Raw genomic sequence first — 22,664 nt, 5'->3', positions numbered from 1 at the left:
CTGGGTGGGGAAGATTTCCTGGAGAAGGGAGTGGCTGCCCACTCCAGTATTCTTGCCTGAAGAATTCCATGGACAGAAGAGCTGGAGGCCCACAGTCCATGGGGTCACAAAGAGTAGAACACAACCAAGTGACTAACATTTTCACTTTTTCACTTTGCTTTCAAATTTATGTATCTTTTGTTTCAAGATTCAAGAAAGGCATTAGCTGTTAATACAGTAGCCTAGCATCTTTATTCCTGCTATCCACTGATAATCCAGAATCAGCCTAAAATCATGTCAGTGTTCAGTAAAGAAGTAATATCTCCACTTTCAAAGCACATTGGTTTTCAAATAATTTTATTGCTTAGAGGTTGATCAAAGGCATTAACTAGAGTTGGTGTTTTTAAAAATGGTTTATTCATGGCTGTGCTGGGTCTTTGATGTGGTGTACAGGTTCTTTGTTGCCACGTGCAGGCTTTCCCTACTTGCAGCAGAGGGGACTACTCTCTAGTCGTGGTGCTCAGGCTTCTCATTGTGGTGGCTTGTCCTGTTGCAGAGCGTGGGCTCTAGATGCTCAGGCTTGGTTGCCCTGGGGCATGTGGGATCTTAGTTGTTTCTGAACCAGGAATCAAACCCATCTCCCCTGAATTGGCAGGTGGATTCTCAACCATTGGCCCACCAGAGCAGTCTCTACATTCAGTATTATATTTTTTTGTGTGTGTGTGACGGAGAAGGCAATGGCACCCCACTTCAGTACTCTTGCCTGGCAAATCCCATGGACGGAGGAGCCTGGTGGGCTGCAATCCATGGGGTTGCTAAGAGTCAGACACAACTGAGCGACTTCACTTTCACTTTTCACTTTCATGCATTGGAGAAGGAAATGGCAACCCACTCCAGTGTTTTTGCCTGGAGAATCCCAGGGACGGGGGAGCCTGGTGGGCTGCCATCTATGGGGTCGCACAGAGTCGGACACGACTAAAGTGACTTAGCAGCATGTGTGTGTGAAAATGGCCAACACAAAGTTAATAGCAGGTTTCTCAAATGACTCCACAACTCTTTGTTGGAATAGTCGATAACTTTTCTCTTTAGAACAGTGGTTTTCAATCCTGATGGCACTTCAGAATTGCCTGAGAAGCTTCTGAAAAATCCTCATGCTCAAGGCTATCAGAATCGCTAGACCAGGTACCAATTCTCTGAAAGCTTGACTGATAATTCCAAAATAGAGCTAGGGCTGAGAATTGCTCTAGAATGAAGTTGTGTGGGCAAATTGTGTCAAGCAACCAGCAAGTGATGAAATGCTAAGAGTGTGTTAGTCATCTCCTTGATTAGAAACAGCACCTCCTATTCCCCCGTGGATAACATTGTCAAAGAGGATTATTCTTCCTTTGCTAAAATTACCACTGTGTGGAAAACCTATTCTTTTAAATGTTCAGCATTATTAAACTACAACTATTTTCCCTGGTGGCTCAGAGGGTAAAGAGTCTGCCTACAATGCCGGAGACCTGAGTTCGATCCCTGGGTCAGGAAGATACCCTGGAGAAGGAAATGGCAACCCACTCCAGTATTCTTGCCTGGAAAATCCCATGGATGGAGGAGCCTGGCAGACTACAGTCCATGGGGTTGCAAAGAGTTAGACACAACTGAGCAATTTCATCTCTGTTTCTATTGAAGATGGCAAATGAAATATTTCCTTAAGTTGAGGAGTAAAATCTAGGCCTGTCTTCTCATAGATCCCTTTGAAGATGATTGAAATAGTAAGAAAAAGACAGAACACAGAAATTTTTGTAGGAAATTAATTTGTGAGGTTAAATTGTACCTCAAAAAAGACTCAATGATGTATGCCTTTTAAGTGTCTGGTTTATTGTTTCCTCATAAATAAAATGCATTTCCCCATTATTCCTCTGTAATTGTATAGATGGTGATAATCACTGGAAACCTCAAGAGCTGAGAGCCTCAATACTGTAGGATCAAATGTGTGCTTAATTGTCATTCTGGAGCTTGGTTCTGGTGTCTCCCTAAAGCCTATAAATCATCAAACAAGAAAATCAAGTAATTAAGCTCTTTGGCCTGAATCTGATCTATACTTTCTACCGTTGCATAAAAAGGTATTCATTCACATGGCTAGTTAAACTCTCTAACAATGAACCTGGATCAGGGAAATTATTTGCTAATGCTTTTACAAACATAGGTAGTAGGGAGCTGATCCCCTCCCAATCACACATGCCAAATCCACTGCTGTTTTTAGTGACTTCTACAGAAAGCTAAAGCTGACATATGTGGGAAAAGGATGATAAAGGTTTTAACTTGTTGTTGTTGGTCAGTTGCTAAGTTGTGTCCAGCTCTTTGTAACCCCGTGGACTGTAGCCCACCAGGCTCCTCTGTCCATGGATTTCCCAGGCAAGAATACTGGAGTGGGTTGCCATTTCTTTCTCCAGGGGATCTTCCCAACATAAGGATTGAACCCAGGTCTCCTGCATTGGCAGGTGGATTCTTTACCACTGAGCCACCAGGGACATTCAAAATAGAATTTAAAAAAAAAATCGTTGCCTTCACAAATTACATCTGAGTTCTTCTCAAGATGACTCCAGGGCATGTTGCAAATACAGCAAGTTATGATCAGTTGCCTTTTATCCTCAAAATCACATAAAACAAGCAATTATTTAGAATGCAATAAATGGTTTAATAGTTATGGACTTGAGAAAGAACTTGAATTAAAATTCAGTCTGGGATCTGAATTAGCACCGCTGGAATATAGAAAGCATTCAACATGCATGCACAAATTAGTTTTGATAGCATATGTAAGTAAAATGTATTTGCTTTACTTGATAATGGTTGTTTTGGAGGACCCTTCTTGGAGTTGAACTTATCTGTATTAGTTGGCTGGGCATGATACAGGTTGAACGCCCCTTAATTCCAGGGCCTTGGCAAAATTCACCTCCAGTGGCTTTCCTGTGCCTTTGGTAAGCTTCAGGGATCGGATGCAACCTCGGAAAGGAATGTTCGTTGTCAGGCCAAACTGGTTGAGGCCATCTGAAAAATGAAGCAGAGAGAGCTCAATTTTGAAATGCAGCTACTATGATAAGAGTGGAGTTTCCCAGGTGGCACTAGTGGTAAAGAACCTCCCTGCCAATGCAGGAGACATAAAAGACTCGGGTTCAATCCCTGGGTCAGGAAGATCCCCTGGAAGACGGCATGACAACCCACTCCAGTATTCTTATCTGGAGAAGTCCATGGACAGAGGAGCCTGGTAGGCTACAGTCCACGGGGTCACAAAGAGTAGGACATAACTAAAGCGACTTAGCACATATTAAGAGCATATATAAGTCAGCTGTTAGCTTAAGGTTCAATGAGAATGTTATGTGGTTTTGTTCTTAGCTTCGCTAACAGTTAAACTGGTAGTGAAACATTAACTTTTTTTTAACAGCTATGTATTATGAAATACAGTGTGTTTGCTCACTCTTGTCCGACTCTTTGAGACCCCATGGACTGTAGCCTGTCAGGCTCCTCTGTCTGTGGAATTTCTCCAGAACACTAGAGTGAGTTGCCGTTTCCTCCTCTAGGGGATATTCCCAATCTAGGGATAGAACTCATGGCAGGAGGGTTCTTTACCACTAGCGCCACCTGGGAAGCCCTTGAAATATGGGGACATCTACAATTAATGATGCATTTGAAGACATCAAACAAAAAATTTGGTTTTGAAGGAACAAGTTTACAGGAGTGACTTAAAATTATTAAATTTTATTTAATGAACTAAAGTAACTGATGAAATAGTTTAAATATTGAATTAGGATGTGGACTTTTAATAGTGACTTTATTATTTCTATTATAAAAATAAATCCCCAAAGGTTAAGTTGGTTATGAGTGCACACAAAATCTTCCTCTTATTAAGGAGACAGTCCCTTCTTTTAGCAGGCCTTCTAGGTGCTAACTAAAATCCCATTTCATAGACTGTAAATGAAGAAGTATGTTATCTCTTTCATAATACTGTGGAGTTTATCTTTACTGAATCAGAAGGAGATATTTCCTTTCTTCCCCTCCAAAAAAAAATTATTATTATTTTTGGTGGCACCACATGATATATGGGATCTTAGTTCCCCAACTGGGCAGGGGTCAAGTCTGTGTCTTCTGTAATGCAAGTGTGGAGTCCTAACCACTGAGCTGCCAGAGAAGTCCCAGAAGGCGATATCTTCAAAAAGCCAGGAGCAACTTTGGAAAGAGGAGCTTAGAATTGGTCTCCATGACTTCTATAGCTTTCCTTCATCAACTGGTGCTGAATATACATTTTGGCTGGTTTGTTACGGAGAGGAGCTCTATATAACGGGACAAAGTTTCCTCTTGCCAAAATACTGAAAGACCATTCCAGGAGTCTGTGTTATTACAGTATTTTATTAAGAGGCTCTTGGCTTATTTCTCATCAAGTTGAGCACTCTTGTTTATGGGCACTTTAGGTAACTCTGGTTCAAATGTTATATTTAATGTACTGGAGAGGTAGTTTTGAATGCAGATTTATTGCTTGGGTTTCTTTGTAATATAAACTCTATAATAGCCTAAGGGGGAAATTAGCTATGTTTAACCCAATGATTTCCAGAACTTAAGGAAATAAGTTCCATAATATTTTATGATTCCTCTGGTATATTAATTTTTAAAAAATCAGAACACCGTTTCTGGCCCTGATTGCTGTTAAATGTCTCATACTGTTCATAAGCCAAATTCATTTCCGCTAGCCTCCACTTCCCACAAATGAAAGTTTGGAGGCTATCATGAGAAGTCCAGTCCCATGTGGTTTATATAAGGAAAATGCTCATTTTACATGCTGGAAATGTCAGATAAGGTGTTATTTATTGGAGAAGATTCTAAAGTTGGGATGCAAGTAGACTTAAGTACACATTCTTGGGCATACTTATAGAATATAAATGTGTTCAAAACCACTAACGAAATAGAGCAAAGAAATTCTTGCGAGGGTAGGCAACACTTACCGGGGAACCCGCCAACAAACACAGGGTCATTTGTATCAGCAGATGTAGATGCTTGGTTTGGGCTCTGGGCTTCCACCTGGTTCCCATCGACTGTCAGCTCGATGCGGTGTTTGATCTTTTTGGCTGTGACTTTATGCCACTGCCCATCACACAAGTGCCCTGGGACCCCAGCATCATAGATGGCTGTGAATCGACCAGCGCCATTGTCCACATGCAACATGAGCTAGAAAGCAGGACATTGAACGGTCACAGATGGTGTTATTAGAAGGGTAGCATGGTGATTCAAAAGTAAAAATGATCTCTAGGAAAGTCATCAGCTGCAATAGTTTGACATCAATGTAACTCAGGCATATTAACTTAAAATACAAATTTAATGACCAGGAGTCACAAATTATGCTGTTTGCTTGTGGATATTGTTGGGAGCAATAGGCAAGATGTGTGAAGCAGACAATAACTCAGCTTTCTGAAAATGTGAAATACAATTTGAGGCCAGGTAACAAAAAAGATAGGGTATACATAGGGGAAAATCCCACTGCAGATCTCTTTAGAGGGTGGGTGTTCTTAGGAAGATGATTTATAAATTAATTTGAAAGGATTTTTTTTTAAGATTTTCATATTTTAATTGTATATTTTTTTCCTTCACAGAATCTATTTTATATACAGGATTGAGACTTACGTAAATTACATTTTGGAGCAAGATCCATGTTGTAGGTACCAAAGACTTTGAGCCAGAAGGCCAGTTAAATTCCTAACAATTAAGAACTTAGACTGGAGTTCTTGTCTAAATGAGAAAAATGTGTTTTTAGTAACATGGAATGGTCCCTGAAACTTGAGAGGACAGAATTCTTTTGAAGCTGATGTAGAAAACAAACATAACGGAAACATTAAAAACAGTCAATTTGGCAAAACATTTGACAAGGTAAAAGAAAAGAAACAAGGGCTTTAAAAACAAGATTAAAAGTGCAAGTAAATAGGTAAAAAGTTTGTCAACTATACAGTGATGTAGATATCAGTTAAGATTTTACTATATTCAGTGGAATGTGTAATAATGGAATTCTGCATACAAAAAGAGCTTGGTGAGAAATCCATGTGGATCATGATGGAACCTGATACCCTGACGAGCTGAAGGGAACCATGGTTCTATAATAAGCAGGTGAAGAAGTAAGGCTTACTCCAACAAGATGCAGTGAAACTGTGTTTTGAAAATCTGGCAAAACTATTACATGTTGCTTATTTTTCCCCCGTTTTGTCTCTGTGCTCCTGCATCTTTTTGCTTTACTGCCTTTGAGGATGGTTTGAAGACTGAGAGGAAGGAGGGAAGAAGCAAAGAAAAGCATATTTTAGATAAATATGTGTTTTTTCCTCTTGGGAAGTGAAATGTGAACATGGATGAAGTATGATTCCTGTTGAGGAATCAAATAGGAAACTTGTGAAATTTCTCACTTTGCCTTCCTCTTTTCACCTAAGCGCTGCAGCACAAAGGACATGTAAACTGACCATATCACTGCAGGTTGCTGGTCACAGGCAGGCAGGGAAAGAAAGGAATTTACAATTAGATTATCCATGGTGAGCAAACTGACACAAACTGTGGAAAACTCCTAAAAGACAGGAATACCATACCATCTGACCTGCCTCCTGAGTGTTTCACTGACTAAGCTAAAACCTTTGACTATGTGGATCATAAGAAATTGTGGAAAACTGTTAAAGAGATGGGAATACCAGACCATCTTACCTGTCTCCAGAGAAACCTGTATGCGGGTCAAGAATCAGTTAGAAACTTGTATGGAACAACTGACTGGTTCTAGACTGAGAAAGGAGTATGACAAGGCTGTTTATTGTCACTCTATTTAACTTACACGCAGAACACATCATGAGAAATGTCAGGCTGAGTGAGTTACATGCTGGAATCAAGATTGCCAGGAGAAATTTCAACAACCCCAGATATGCAGATGATACTACGCTAATGGCAGAAAGGGAAGAGGACTCAAAGAGCCTCTTGATGGTGACGAAGAGTGGAAAAGCTGGCTTAAAACTAAGTATTAAAAAAAAAAATCAACTAAGATCATGGCATCTGGTCCCATTACTTCATGGCATTACTTTCCTGCTACTTGGCAGGAAAGCTATGACAAACCTAGACAGTGGGTTAAAAAGCCAAGACATCACTTTGCTGACAAAGGTCTGTACAGTCAAGGCTATGGTCTTTCCAGTAGTCATCTATGAATGTGAGAGCTGGACCAAAAAGAAGGCGGAGCACCAAAGAATGGATGCTTTTGAATTGTGGTGTTGGAGAAGACTCCTGAGAGTCCCTTGGACTGCAAGGAGATCAAACCAGTCAATCTTACAGGAAATCAACTCTGAATATTCATTGGAAGGACTGATGCTGAAGCTCCAATACTTTGGCCACCTGATGCAAAAGGAAAAGACCCTGATGCTGGGAAAGACTACAATCAGAAGGAGAGGAGGGTGACAGAGGATGAGATGGCTGTGACAGCATCACCAATGCAATGGACATGAACTTGAGCAAACTCTGAGAGACCCTGAGGGACGGGGAATCCTGGTGTGCTGCAGTCCATGGGGTCGTGAAGACACAACTTTGTGACTGAACAACCACAACACAGAATAAGTATGTTGAAAACATAGAACACTTGAGGTAATCCAGAAGGATGAAAAGAATAAAATTAGCCTTCTCTCAACAAAGAACAGAACAATGCTTCAAAACAGAGATTTCTACTTGTAAACAACAATACCATGAAGAGGCAGAAATATGCAGATGTGATGCTCACCTTTTCATCAATCATTTCAATACCCATTCCATCCATTTTTTGGCTGCTGATTCCCAGAAGAACTCCAGTGGTTCTAGTTGTGCGGAATTCAAATTCTACAAGAAGATCCAATCCCACTTTGAATCCATCAACTGTAAAATGAAGGTTAAAAAAAAATGTTGTGTATTCAAGTTTCAGTTCAGTTCATTCGCTCAGTCGTGTCTGACTCTTTGCGACCCCATGAAAATGAAGAATGCCAGGCCTCCCTTAGGAATTGTTAATTCAAATTCATATAGTGCATTGGTCTTACTAGCTTTCAATTCATGTGTTAGACAACTATAAGTTCTAGACTTTCACATGGCCGACACCTCATACTTTTTTTCTTGGCTGCCTTCCTTCCTAGACTATAAATTCTGTGAGGGCAAGGACTTGGTCTATAATGCTCACCATTTTATTCCTATGCTTAAAGTATCTGGCACAGAGTGGAGGTTTAATATGCATTTGTTGAATCAGTGAATGAATATGCACTCAGATTGACTCAGAAAATCTCAGAGCCAGGTGTGACTGATAGAAGTCTTGCTATTGGATGAAATCATGCATTTCAATAGTTTTTCAGTAAAGTTTTACTACAGCACTCTAAATGGTTCCACAACGATCTGAAAAGGCTCAAATATCCCCAAACATTTTATTTATAAAGAAAGCAACTGCAATTTTGAAGGAGAAGATTCTGGGACATAAATAGGCTTTTCTAGTTTATCAAGTTAAGCCATTTCTCTATAATTTTCCATATTTGATTCATTGGTTTATTTCATCTTTTAGCAAGTATTTAAGACATGCGGGTCAAGAATCAGTTAGAAACTTGTATGGAACAACTGACTGGTTCTAGACTGAGAAAGGCGTATGACAAGGCTGTTTATTGTCACTCTATTTAACTTACACGCAGAACACATCATGAGAAATGTCAGGCTGAGTGAGTTACATGCTGGAATCAAGATTGCCAGGAGAAATTTCTTAGAAACAAAGTGATTCATTAAGATCAGGCTAGACTATATCACCTGCATGAAATATTAGGGAAAAACTCATGAAATTTTTTTCCAGGTCTCATATTTATTAAGCAAAAAATAAAGGCTATGTGTAACCACAGCTATCTTCAGTGAAGGAAGGCACCTGTTATATGAAATACTTTTTTTTCCTACTGAGAAATTTGATGGATTTGGATGAATAAAAGTGGATTTAGAACAAATTTTGAGAATAAAAGGTAGAAGAAGCTGAATTGTCCTGAAAAACAGAATAATTTTGTTTCTGTTCTAGAAAAGAAGAAATAAGGAAAAGAGAAGAGTGACTTAAAGCAGTTCAGCAGAGGCAGGGGGAGTGAAGAAGCCATAAAACCCCCAGATACTGGCAACTGGAGAGCTTTTAAGGACAAAGATGTCAAGGCTTTAAATTGAACTTGTATGTTTTCCAGTGATGTAACCTCCTCTGACCACCCAAGTCTTATACAGCTTGTATTACACTATGTGTTGAGGTGATGGCAGGAGTTATTAGAAACTAGGGATGTGGCAAATTTTCCAGTCCAGTCTGATCTGGAATCCAAAGAGCCCACACAAGATGGCAAGTCAATCTGTGGATGTTAACTGCAGAGTCTGAAGCTGAATCTAATTTGACCAAGCTAATGCCAGATATCTGAATTTGCAGAAAACTTGAGAAAAGCTTTGGGCTTTCACAGAACATGGAACTTGGGGTTTAACATAACCTCCAACATTTCAATAAATAACTCATCCTGTGTTTCTCTGTTTTCTGCTCTGCAGAGGGGAAGTTTCCCACTTATTGGAGAGCTCTGCTCTTCTATCTTCAACCTTTGCATGTATCTTCAACTCATCTTTTAAACCCAACCTCAAATGTCAATTCCTCCATAAAACCTTTCCTGATTTTCCCAACACAACTGAATCATTTTTTAAAATATCCCCAGAACCTTGCTTGTATGTGTTCTACAGTTTCTAGTTTTTGTTTTTTTTTTTAACTTGTTTTCTTATGATTTCTGAGCATGAAGAATCTTAATCATATATTCTTGAAAGAAGAAATGACATCTTAATTACTTCTGTTCCCATGTTAACTGCTACACGTTATGTACTCTTTTTTTTTTTTCCTAACAAACAAATGCATGTTCCTATGGTAACTATAGGACTGAATGCATCTCAAAGTATGTTAATATCAGATTTTTTTTGTTATTATGTACAAGTTATTTCATATTTTTCTTTCCAAATTGTATATTCACTGACAGGGATCCAAATCTGGACTAGAAATGCTCACTGGAAAGAGGGAGATACTAAAAGAAAAGGAAAGGTTTCTTTCCTTGTGTGTAAGGGGAGAACAAGAAATGGAACCATGCAAGGAATTGAAGAGAGAAAGAGAGAAAAATACTATCTCATCTCCAGAAAGAAAGGCAGATGGGGGAAACTGAAAAGTAAATACATTATACAATAGAAACATATGACCCTTTTTGTAAAATTACATTTTTTTTGTTATTGATTTCCAGGGAAGGAGATAGAATAAACTCTCCAAATAGCCTTTTATTTCTTCTGTTAGTTTTTGTTAGAATCCGATGCATTAATCTTTAAGAGGCATTTTTAAAAATTACTCCTACAAGTTTTTATTTCTGGTTTAAATAAAGGATGCTAGTTTAGGAACCCAGGGACTTTTACCTTCCCACACAAACCAGAAGTCAATATTTGCACCTAGTTAATATTCAACAGGAAGGAGATGGAAGCACCTCACCTGCTTTGGCAAAACCTGTTCCATCAAAATATGTCCCTTTCTGAGCATTTGCGAAACACGTCCCAACTTGGTAGCTGGAGGTTGGCTGTTCAAGATCAGCAGGCGCTTCCACCATGTGAAGATTTCTAATGCAGCCATCAACGCTATAGGTCACCTAAATGTTCAGGTCAGAAGAAACACATACCAGATTTTAGCAGAAGTTTGCCCATATGTGGAGTATAATCACTGGTAGGGTGCTCTGTGTTAGAAATCATCAGCTGATTGACCTGAGGCATCCCCCAGACTCCCCAGATCAACCCTGTCACCCAAGGCTTCAGGGCATGGATGCAGAGAATCCTGCGTCCTGCTTCTCAATTAACCTGCATCTAGCTGGGGGTATGACTGTTTTGATATTCTAAAATACTGCACACTATATCCCTAGTGGGACCCCTGGTTTGATAAAGGTCTGGGCCCCCTCTGGATATTGTAACTTGTAATTAGTATCTTTCTATTTCATGTTTCGAGTGACAGTTTATTAGCCTTACTATATATACATTTTTTTTCATAGTCTGTGTTCAAATTCTACTTGAAAATATAATTAGGGTTGGATCAGTGCTTCTTCCTTATGAAAATCTAATGAAAGCAGTCGACACTTTCCTAAGAAAATGCGCATATACATGAAACTTGAAAGCTTGCATGAAGCATTCAAAGTTTAGGGACTCTAGAAATAAATCAGTCATACTCTGCTTCATTATATTTCATCTGGGTTAAGGGAGGCAAGTTAACCACTCTTGCCACTCTCATTCAGAAGAGAGTGTTCAGAAAATCTCATTTTGATTAGCCTGGGTATCATAGCCAGTAGCTATGAAAGGAAAGGAATACTGATCATCATCCACAAGAGGGGTTAAATGCTGAGAATTGTAACCATCATGAACAACTGTCTTTGATGAAGAACAACCACATCATCACATGTTCTAATCTGAGCAAAGAAATGAACCACACGTGTGTGTAGTGCATTTTTTAAAAACACTAATCCCTTTTTTAAAGAAAAAATGCTTTCCAAAGCAAACCAGGATACGTGGTCTGAGAAAAATTTATTGTGAATATTGATTTACAAAACTGAGAACTTTAAATTCTGAACCCAGTATTGAACAAGATAGATACAGCATCTCCCAGTATTTGCTAAATCTCTATTCCTGAAAGAGTACCATCAATATTATTATTATCATCTTTTTTGTTGTCTTAGTACCTTCTAGATACTTGGTATTCTTCTGAGCACTTTTAATATACTACCTCATTTAATCTTTCCAGTGACCTTGTTTGGTATTATTAGTATACTATTTTACATAAAAGGGGACTTTGTCAAAGAAAAATTAAGTAACTTGCTCAAGAGCACACAGCTACTTAAACAGTTAAGCACATAATCAAACCGAGGGAGTTTGGCTCCAGGGTCCACACTGTTTTTTAATATTGTCTCTCATAGATCTACCTAGAAAAATTGTCACTTCTCAGGAAAGATGACTTTGTATTCATCTATAATTGGGTCAATGTGACCTAATAATTCAAAATACATTCATGACTCAGGCATCTATTTTGGCAACAAAGGAAACAAATCAGACACTTACTGGACCGATTCTTCGAGTAGTGTAGTTAATGGGTAGCCCACCAACATACAGCATTCCCACAACATCCAGAATATCAGCTTTCTTAGGACTGATGGTTCTGTTGGAGGCATCATCTACATAAATAGTTCCTTCTTGCTTAACTCGCATAATCTTAATCTACCAAAAGAAGAGGAGTCATTCATTTCAATCACAGATAATTTCAGATATGCAGAGTATAAGACATAAGACCTTTCAGGATATTTCTTAGGAAAAAATGAAGTAATTTACTGAATGCCTAACATGTGCTAAACCCATAATAATCCGTGAAATTAAGAATATCTCAAAGTTTGTGTTTTCCATTAATACCATCTCCAAAAGAGTACATAGTCTTTCTGGGCAAGTTTTAGATTGAAGACTCTTCCACAGTTGCCAGGTGAGCATATGCATCAAGAGGTATGCTTGCTGTAAGGAAACCTGCCAGTGGAGAGCCCTGTCAAGAATTAAGTGGGCTGCAAAATTCATGTCCAATTTCAAAAGTGCATTAGTTTGATTGAGCAAAGTCTGGTCTCCCCAGCACAATTTCAGATACGCTACATCCCTCTGCTTAATAGGCACTTCTTGTGTAGAATTGCAGGAAGGGCAGTGTGTCCAAGTTGCACTGATGTTTCTGCAGCAGCTGATTAGTAGAATCAGGAGAAAGATGGAAAGCTGACTGGGGCTGAAATTATAGCAGTGGAGTGACTTATCTTCTGGGGCAGAGTGAAGCAAATGGTGTGAAGACTAGCTTGAGCATAAAATCCCTGAGTCTGAATTTAGGAAAAGGAGTATGTAACCTTGTGAAACGCTGGAGGACAACAATGGTTTAAAAACAAATCTACATCAGGATTAGAGTAATTGAAGACCTTATTTTATACTTATCTATGCTGGCTTTGGAAATGATTTTTAAAAAACCCTCAAGGATAAAACCCCTCCTTCATTTGGCTACTTAGAGTATTTAAACTATCTTTCTTAATCCCAGCCTCACTGTGGCCTGACAATATGTCTCTTTCTCAAGTATCATATTTATTATTCTATTAGCCGGAGATTAGAATAAACTGTAATAGAGCTCCTGCATAAAATATTTGCTAGTCATAAGCTCCCTAGAAAATTTCTTATTTCTAGATAACAAATTAGTTGACTTTGAGTTTATATCATTTTTTTCCAGGTTCCTTGGCTTTCTATATATGACAAGTTCAAGTATGTTAATATGTAAATTCCAATAGCTAATAATATCTTACTCTAAAAATTTAATTGGTCCACCTAGGGAAGCTTTACTTAATAGGCTACAACAGGTGCAGAGACAAATTCTGAGTGAGTTTTGTTTTAATCAGGCAGTATATTATCTACTTGCAGTCATGCCAAAGAGGACAGTAAGCTGGCAAATGAGCCTTCTGTGCCCATAACAGTACCAGCTTCTGGGTGTAAGGCCAACATTTAAAAAGTTGTTCCAAATGACTGTTGGTGGAAATGATACCCTAGAGGACTTTAAACACAGTGTAGCAGATTCTCAGACTCTTAGTGTGCTCAGACCTGTAGGGGGTGGGAGAGCAGAAGAAGGGAGCTTTAAGGCCCATTTTAGTGTTGCCAGCTTTTGAGTTGGTCAAATATTATGTCATAAAAGAGAGGCCATTTTGGCCCCTTAAAAATGGGAGAATAGAATTTCAGAATAAATATTATTCCTTTACATTGAATACATAGAGCTTCATGATCAACACATTCCATTGTCCCATAATAATACTTGCATGCATGCCTGCTCAGTCCTGTCTGACTCTTTGTGACCCCACAGACTATAGCCCACCAGGCTCCTCTGTCCATGGAATTTTCCAGGCAAGAATACTGGATTGGGTTGCCATTTCCCTCTCTAAGTGGTAATACTTAGCGTATTGGGAATGTCTTCAATTGCCTGGCCCTAGTTTGTGGACAGATATTTGGGAACCGCAGCTGTATAGCAATGATGGAATCTTGTGGTACCATGATGAGGCACACAAGTGTTCAACTATAAACCTATCCAGGTCTGACCCCATTTTCCTAGGTTGGGCAGTTGTATATGGCGCTTGCTGTATTTTTAACCCCTGCCACATTTCAGTAGCCCCAGAGTCAGTGTCTGCACTGCAAAACAGTCCTGGGACCAGGGGCACGCTAATGGTTGCCCCCCAGTAACCCCGTTGTAGCGCACTGCTGACATCCTGGGACTATTACCTTGTGCCACTGGCCATCATTGATTTTGGTGGGGATCATAGTGCTGGTGTCACCACTTCCCAAGTCATAACTGAAGTAGGGCAATCCATTTTTCAGCTGAACTGTAGCAAAATCAGCGTGGTTGATCCGTGCCATGTAGAAGAGCAAGCCTGATTCAGCTTCAGTTCGCACTTCAAATTCAATGGTGAGACTGTGAAATAAAAGTATGCAAAATAAAACAGGAAGAAGAGCGTTCTTACCCTAGCATAGGGTGGTATCGGGTCACGGTGCCTTTTCATAAAGGATGCACACATGCTTAGTCACTCAGTCCTGTCCAACTCTTTGCAACTCCATGGACTGTAATCCACCAGGCTTCCCTGTCCATGGGATTCTCCAGGCAAGAATACTGGAGTGGGTAGCCATTCCCTTCTCCATGGGATTTTTCCACTTCAGGGCTCAAACCCTAGTCTCCTGCATTGCAGGCAGATTCTTTACCAGCTGAGCCACCAGGGAAGCCATTTCATAAAACATAGCAAAACCTTTTCAGAGGTGAGGACTTTCCAGGTCTGCTGAGTTTCTAAACTGGGCTTCTCGGGCTCAGATAAATATATTTCTATTCTTTACTGTACTTAGTGAATTAAAAAAATCTCACCTCATATATTAATAAATCTAGTTAATTAAACTTGAGTAAATGAACATTTAGTACTTCCATTTATCAGTTCTTATCTAATATCTCAGAATAAATCATACCGGTTTTTAACTTTGGTGTCGTCGAATGCAATCGCAATGTGACTATTTCTCGAAAGCCCAAACTGTTTGCTCCCTATCAGGAGAGCTGGTTCTGATTCTGCTGCACAAGGACCCTGTAAAATATCAAGGAGAGAAGAAGCAGAGATTATGGACTCCACTCTTTAAAATGTAATGCTGCTGTCTAATGGTTTCTTATATTTCAGTTTCATGTTCTCACATAATCTCGCTTAAGTTTCTGAGAAATAAAAGCAGTCTCTGATTCATCTCTGTAATCTACTGCATAGGAGGTACTGACTACTAAATGTTCCATAAATGTGAAACCGTTTTCTTATACTGTACCCTTGAGTTGCCAAAGGCATGTGCTCAAAAATATGCATTGATTAATTCATGTTTCCACCATCCTTTAAAGTGTTAGTTGCTCAGTTGTGTCCAACTCTTTGTGACCCCATGGATTGTAGCCTGCCAGGCTAATCTGTCCATGGAATTCATGGAATTATCCAGGCAAGAATATTGGAGTGGGTTGCCATTTCTTTCTCCTTTAAGGAAAACTATTATTTATACTTCCGAGAAAACTGGAATTTCCTTCTCACTTCTACTTCACTTATGAAGAGTTATCCGCTTAGAAGATTGAACAGGGAAAGTGACAAGCTAGCCGCTGCCGGGTTATGAGTGGAAAAATACGTTCTTTCTTCCCCTCCCTGTTTCTGTCTCCCACTGTCTTACTTTTTCTTGAAAACTATCAGTGCTAGAAGATTTCTGTGAATTTAGACTTTCAAGTTGGTGTTTCTCAACTTGCAAGTCAGCCATTCAGTCCCTTAGCTTGTTGCTAGGCAACCCAGCACAGTTTTTAATGTAACCCACCATATACCATTTCAACTGCCACCTTTCAAAGATCAGCTTCCTAGGGTGCTTACAAGGGAGATCTCGCTGCAGGGCTATCAGAGGCAGGCTTCCTGTGCAGTCACTGAGCTTACTGCCCTGCTGGCATCATTTTGAAATTCTTAATAATTTTTGAACAAGGTGCCTAGCATTTTCACTTGGCTCTGGGCTCTGTCAATTATAAAGCCGGACCTGGCTGGGTGGACCTTACTTGGCTACAGTAACCCTCAGCTCAATAGATAATCAAGGCTTCTCAAGTTACCAAAGCCACCTTTCCCTGGTCTCTATTTTCACAAAATAATTCCAAGTACAAGCTGCTTAAGAAGTCTTTTAGAACACGACGTACACAAGAAAATAAATAACCCGCATGCTCTCAACAGCACATCTGTTTTTAAAGATCTGCACTTTAATAGCACTGGACGGGCCACTGCCCCAGTGCATGCTGAGTCAGCAGAGATCCTCAAAGAGCCCAAGGTGGGCTCTGGATACAGAAAGCTCTTCCCAGAGACTGTACCTTGGAGATGAGTCATCAGCGCACAGGAAATTTTTCCTTGATGAGGAAAAGCCTTGCCCTCTTTTCTCTTGAGCTTAGTCAAATGGAGCACTCTGCCACAGCACGTAAAAGGCTTTAAGTGTCTTAAAATGCTGTAAAATTGGCCTTTATGGAAGTATTTCCCTGACCTAGCTTCCCAGGAGATGGTCAGTTACAAAGAACAGACTGTGGCTCAAATTCACACAGATATGCAAAAACTCAGCGGGCAGAACAGAAAAATGCTATCTATTCATGCAGCTGACTGGGCCTCTCTTGGAATCAGCACATGGCACCTTTCTTATTACACTGCGTGCAAAAAAGAGCCCACAATGGAAAGATCTTGGTAGCTTAATGTCTCAGCCTTCAGTGATGCTCTTAATAGAACTGGATCATTTATCAGCCTCTCAGTATTTTCCGTAGAGACGACTATCACAACGTACGTAAGTAGCCTGCAGTCCTCCTCAGAAATCTTGAAGAGAATCTGACCTGCTGGGAATCCATCAAGGGGAAGGATTTAGCTAAAGCATCTCTAAACCCTCAACTCTGAAAACTGAGGTCTTGAAAAGGTCACTTTATGTGGAGGAATTAGGGAACGATAATGTGTAGCCCTAAGGGCTTCCCTCATAGCTCAGTTGGTAAAGAATCCACCTGCAATGCAGGAGACCCCGGTTCAATCCCTGGGTCGTGAAGATCCCCTAGAGAAGGGATAGGCTACCCACTCCAGTATCACCTTCTTTTATAAAATTGGCAATTGAAAGAAGACAGAGAAGTACCAGTGTAAGAGAATTTTCTGTGTATCTGCTTTAGGATTTAAACGCGAAGACAATTCTCCAACAGTCTCTAGTCTGGTAATGTTTCTGCTGCAAGCCTCAATGCCTCCTCTCACTTGGTTAAAGGGAGATGGGATGGACTGTGTCTAAACTGCTTTCCTGTGGGCAGATCTGAACCCAGGCCTGACATTCCCAGAAGGTTACCTGTTGTATCTCTTCTTTCTCCTCCCTCAAACCCCTCGGAGGGCAGAGTGCTCACCTGGCCACTCAAGTGGCTCTTTTCCTTCTAACCACATTTTGAAGAGGCACCATGTGAGATGGGATAGAAAATGCCCCAAGGTTTGCACAAGACTAAAATGATTTTGTCATTAAAGACATTTTCAACCCTGCTTCCCAAAGAAATTGAAGCTAAGGGTCTTCTAGTGACATAATTTTAAGTAACCTTTAAAGAATAGTTGTTGCAAGATGAATTGTCTTCCTTCAAGCCAGTGTGAACTCGAGGGGAGGCATCATCTTTATGGACGTGACTTGTGTTATTTTGGAAAAACTGATCTCTGAAATGTGTTAAAACAATGATACAAATATCAGGGGATCATCAATCTCAGCATGTTACAATCCTGCCACCTTGTGGTGACTCTTTAAAGTACACATGGGGAAAATATGAAGGGATAGGATGTGCTTGCTCCATGTACATCTCTGCTTGGCAGCTGACAAGATGTATGCAGACAGGACTTGGGCGGGAGTCTAAACATGGCCATGCACCTGTTGGGAGCAGCAATGCGGTTGGAGAGGACTCTGAAGGAAGCTGTGCTTCCCATAGCCATGTTTAGGCAAGTGGATAGAGCCTCGGATTGGCAATGGAGCTTAACATTTTCACCTTCATCCTGTTACTCAATTAATTTCAGATCAGAATAAAGCAGGGGTCACTTCCAACTGCTGACTTTTGGGTTTAATTTAGAAATGTGTTATTGGATTCAGAACAACATATGATTGGTGGATAAACATTGCTTGACTTTAGATTGGTGCAGAGTAGAGACTTTAATTTTATTGACCAAAATTGGCATCTCTGTTCTTCAAAGCACCAAATGATGAATGATTTAAAAATTGCATAATTGAAGTATAGTCTGCAAAAATACTGATTCACTATGCTGTGTACCTGAAAATGATGTAATATTGTAAATCAACTATACTTTAATAAAAATTAATTCAAAAAGTAGCACCATTTTCTTCTTTCATGAGTCAAAAATTCTAAACAAATGAGGGCTAAAATGACTTCTTCAAAGTTGGATGCATCTTTGTGATGCTCTTCTTTTGGCATGAATACTAAGCAGAAGATAATTTTTATGGTACAGACTTTAATATTCTGAAATACAAAACCCCTGTTCAAGTTTTTTACTGAGAAACTGAGTTATGTTAACTCTCTGAATATAAGCTCTTTTGGTAAACAGTGGCCATTGGTAGTTACATTTACACACTAATGTCTGAAGAGTAATTCTTTGTGGTATGGAAAAATGTATGTTTCCCCTTTAAATACATATCAGTATCCACTCGATTTATTGGCCAGGACTGTACTAAGCTTTTAAAGTCGTAGCATTAAATCTGCAGGAGGAATATCTTTCTTTTGCTCTATTCTTTTCTACCTCTTTTTCACATCTCCCCCAAGAGCCCTGAACTGCAGGGACTCCTCATGGCTATTTATCCACTCCTCTTAGTATTCACATTTTAGACTTTGAAATTCAAAGTTCAACATTCCAATAAACTTCTAGTTTAAACAAACAAAAGAACAACCATGCAGCCAGCGCATTGTATATAAATCCACACAGGCCACATTGGTTGGAAAGACTTGGTATAAACGGCATATATACCTGCAGAGAACTTGTCACATTTTGATAATTTTCTGTAGTACTAGAAGTCCACACTCTTATCTACTCTTATCCTTGGCTGTGCTCCATGAGAAACATCCACAAATAGAAGATGCAGAAATGTTTTTTTTTTTTCTTTTTTTATCCAGCGCTAAACAGGTTAAAGAATAAGAGAGCAGTATGAAGAGAAGATCGGAGAAGGCAATGGCACCCCACTCCAGTACTCTTGCCTGGAAAATCCCATGGACGGAGGAGCCTGATAGGCTGCAGTCCATGGGGTCGCTAGGAGTCGGACACGACTGAGCGACTTCACTTTCACTTTTCACTTTCCTGCATTGGAGAAGGAAATGGCAACCCACTCCAGTGTGCCTGGAGAACCCCAGGGACGGGGGAGCCTGGTGCGCTGCCGTCTATGGGGTCGCACAGAGTCAGACACGACTGAAGTGACTTAGCAGCAGCAGCAGCATGAAGAGACGATAGCTACCACACTATCAAATGAGATAATATGTGGAAAAAAAACATGCGCTCTGATCTATGATGTTCTGGCATGTATTAATAATAGGATTGACATAATCCATTTCACAGGGCAGGGCTTTCTCAAAATACTCTTAAATTGCCCTGGAGGAGAGTGAACATTGTCCTTCTGCTGTAAGTTGCTGGTTGGGACAGGTGTGACGTTGTAAAGAAGGAAATGAAGGCGACAGAATAGGAGAGGATGCTGTCAATTGTGCTGGAACAAATAAGGGACACGTAGACGGGTAGTTGCCACTTCTGGAATTAACGCGTAAGTCTTAATTCTTAAATAAATTCCTAAAATTCTGAATTTTGATTTAAAAAGAGAAAATGGTGAGAATTGAAACTGATAGGAGACTTGAGAGATAATAACCATATCGTGTTGGAGTTTGTTTAAAAACAGATTGCTCACCCCCTTTCCCTAACCCTTGCTCTCACCTTAGAAGTGCGAAAGGTTAAAGTAACTAATTTTCTTAGAAGAAGGTTGGAGTGTTACTGTGAGCAGGTACTTTGCACACAGTGTATAATCTAGGCCATAATAATCCTTGTTATGCCAAAAGAATCCACTGGTCATAGCAAATACTCTTTTTCAACAACACAACAGACAACTTTACACATGGACATCAATCATCAAATGGTCAATACTGAAATCAGATTGACTACATTCTTTGTAGCTGAAGTTGGAGAAGCTGTATACAGTCAGCAAAAACAAGCCCAGGAGCTGAATGTGGGTCAGACCATCAGCTTCTTATAGAAAAATTCAGGCTTACATTAAAGAAAGTGGGGAAAAACCACTAGGCTGGCCAGGTATAATTAAAATCCCTATGGATACACAGTGGAGGTGACGAATAGATTAAAGGGATTAGATCTAGTAAACAGAGTCTCTGAAGAACTATGGACAGGGGTCTGTAATATTGTACAGGAGGCAGTGAACAAAAACATCCCAAATAAAAAGAAAAGCAAGAAGGCAAAGGGATTGTCTGAGGAGGTTTCACAAGTAGCTTAAGAAAGAAGAGAAGCAAAAAGCAAAGGAGAAAGGAAAAGGTACACCCAACTAAACACAGAGCTCCAGAGGACAGCAAGGAAAGACAAGAAGGCCTTTCTGTGTGAACAATGCAAAGATATAGAGGAAAACAGAAGGGGAAAAGATTAGAGATCTCTTCAAGAAAATTAGAACTATCGAAGGAAACTTTCATCCCAAGATGGGCACAATAAAGGACAGAAACTGTAAAAAACCTAACAGAAGTAGAAGAGATCAAGGAGAGATGGAAAGAATACACAGAAGAACTGAACAAAAAAGATCTTAATGACCTGGATAACCACGATGGTGTGGTCACTCACCCTGAGCCAGGAATTCTGGAGTGGAAGGCAAGTGGGCCTTAGGAAGCTCTGCTGTCAATAAAGCTAGTGGAGGTGACGGAACTCCAGCAGAACTATTTAAAATCCTAAAAGACGATGCTACCAAAGTGCTGCACTTATGTCAATTATATCAGCAAATTTGGAAAATCCAGCAGTGGCCACAGGACTGGAAAAGGTCAATCCTTATCCCAGTTCCCAAGAAGGGCAGTACTAAAGAATGTTCAAACTACTGGACAATTGCACTCATCTCACATGCCAGCAAGGTTATGCTCAAAATCCTGCATGCTAGGCTTCAGTATTACATGAACCAAGAACTTCCATATGTCTAATCTGGGTTTAGAAAAGGCAGAGGAACCAGAGATCAAATTGCCAACATTTGCTTGATCATAGACAAAGCAAGGGAATTCCAGGAAAACATCTACCTTTGATTCACTGACTACACTAAAGCTTTTGACCTTGTGGATTAACAAACTGTGGAAAACTCTTAATGAGATGGGAATATCAGACCATCTTACCTGTCTCCTGAGAAACCTGTATGCCTATCAAGAAGCGATGGTTAGAACCTCGTATGGCTGTTTATTGTCACTGATTTATTTAACTTATATGCAGAGCATGTCATGAGAAATGCAGGGTTGGATGAGTTACAAGCTGGAATCAAGATTGCCTGGAGAAATATCAACAACCCCAGATATGTGGATGATATCACTCTAATGGCAGAAAGTGAAGAGGAACTAAAGAACCTCTTGATGAGGGTAAAGAAAGAGAGTGAAAAATCCAGATTAAAACTAAATATTAAAGAAACTAAGATCATGGCATCCGGTCACATCACTTCATGGCAAATAGAAAGGGGAAAGTTGGAAACAGTGACAGATTTCCTCTTCTTGGGCTAAAATCACTGCAGATGGTGACTGCAGCCATGAAATCAAAAGACATTTGCTCCTTGGAAGAAAAGTTATGACAAACCTAGACAGCATATTAAAAAGCAGAGACATTACTGACAAAGGTCTGTCCAGTCAAAGCTATGGTTTTTCCAGTAGTCATGTATGGATGCGAGAGTTGGACCATAAGGAAAGCTGAGCGCTGAAGACTGATGCTTTTGAACTGTGGAGTTGGAGAAGACTCCTGAGAGTCCCTTGGACTGCAAGGAGATCAAACCAGTCCATCTTAAAGGAAATCAACCCTGAATACTCATTGGAAGGGCTGATGCTGAAGCTGAAGCTCCAATACCTTGGCCACTTGATGCAAAGACTCATTGGAAAATGCCCTGATGCTGGGAAAGACTGAAGACAGAAGGAGAAGCAGGCAACAGAGGATGAGATAGTTGGATGGCATCACCGATTCAATGGACATGAGCTTGGGCAAATTCCGGGAGATGCTGACAGATAGGGAAAGCTGGTGTGCTGCAGTACATGGGGTCATGAAGAGTCGGACATAACTTGGCAACTGAACAACAATAACAACAATCCTCAGAGTAAACATTATCCTCTTTTTCAGTAGGATTTCCTCCATTTAGAGAGGACAAGGCAGTTATTCAGTGAGCCCCCTGAGTTCACTGAGTAAAGGCAGGTGGGCTACAGCAGATGGAGAGGCAGACCTCTGTCATGGATCACTTGGATTGACGACCTGGTTTGTTTCCTCAGTGACTCTCAATGTGGTTGAGCTGAGAGGGGCTCACGCAGCATGTTTCTCTTCCCCAGTGAGGAAATC

General features: G+C 40.1%; 1 protein-coding gene across 5 annotated transcripts in view; it reads right to left on the bottom strand.

Annotated features, from left to right (window-relative positions):
* Positions 1-2,583: 2,583 nt before the first annotated feature.
* Positions 2,584-22,664, bottom strand: part of LAMA2 (laminin subunit alpha 2) — a 710,513-nt gene continuing 690,432 nt past the window's right edge. For all 5 annotated transcript variants that reach the window (XM_055535597.1, XM_055535598.1, XM_055535596.1 and 2 more), the window contains 7 exons: positions 15,043-15,155; positions 14,314-14,503; positions 12,097-12,252; positions 10,493-10,646; positions 7,739-7,869; positions 4,956-5,178; positions 2,584-3,009 (listed from right to left, as the gene is read on the bottom strand). In XM_055535597.1, the coding sequence (XP_055391572.1) occupies positions 2,852-3,009; positions 4,956-5,178; positions 7,739-7,869; positions 10,493-10,646; positions 12,097-12,252; positions 14,314-14,503; positions 15,043-15,155 (1,125 nt within the window). In that variant the 3' untranslated portion in view covers positions 2,584-2,851. The remainder of the gene's footprint in view (positions 3,010-4,955; positions 5,179-7,738; positions 7,870-10,492; positions 10,647-12,096; positions 12,253-14,313; positions 14,504-15,042; positions 15,156-22,664) is intronic.

The sequence above is a fragment of the Bubalus kerabau genome, chromosome 9, assembly GCF_029407905.1.
Source record: "Bubalus kerabau isolate K-KA32 ecotype Philippines breed swamp buffalo chromosome 9, PCC_UOA_SB_1v2, whole genome shotgun sequence".
Lineage (NCBI taxonomy): Eukaryota > Metazoa > Chordata > Mammalia > Artiodactyla > Bovidae > Bubalus > Bubalus kerabau.
This window is presented reverse-complemented; position numbering and strand designations above follow the sequence as displayed.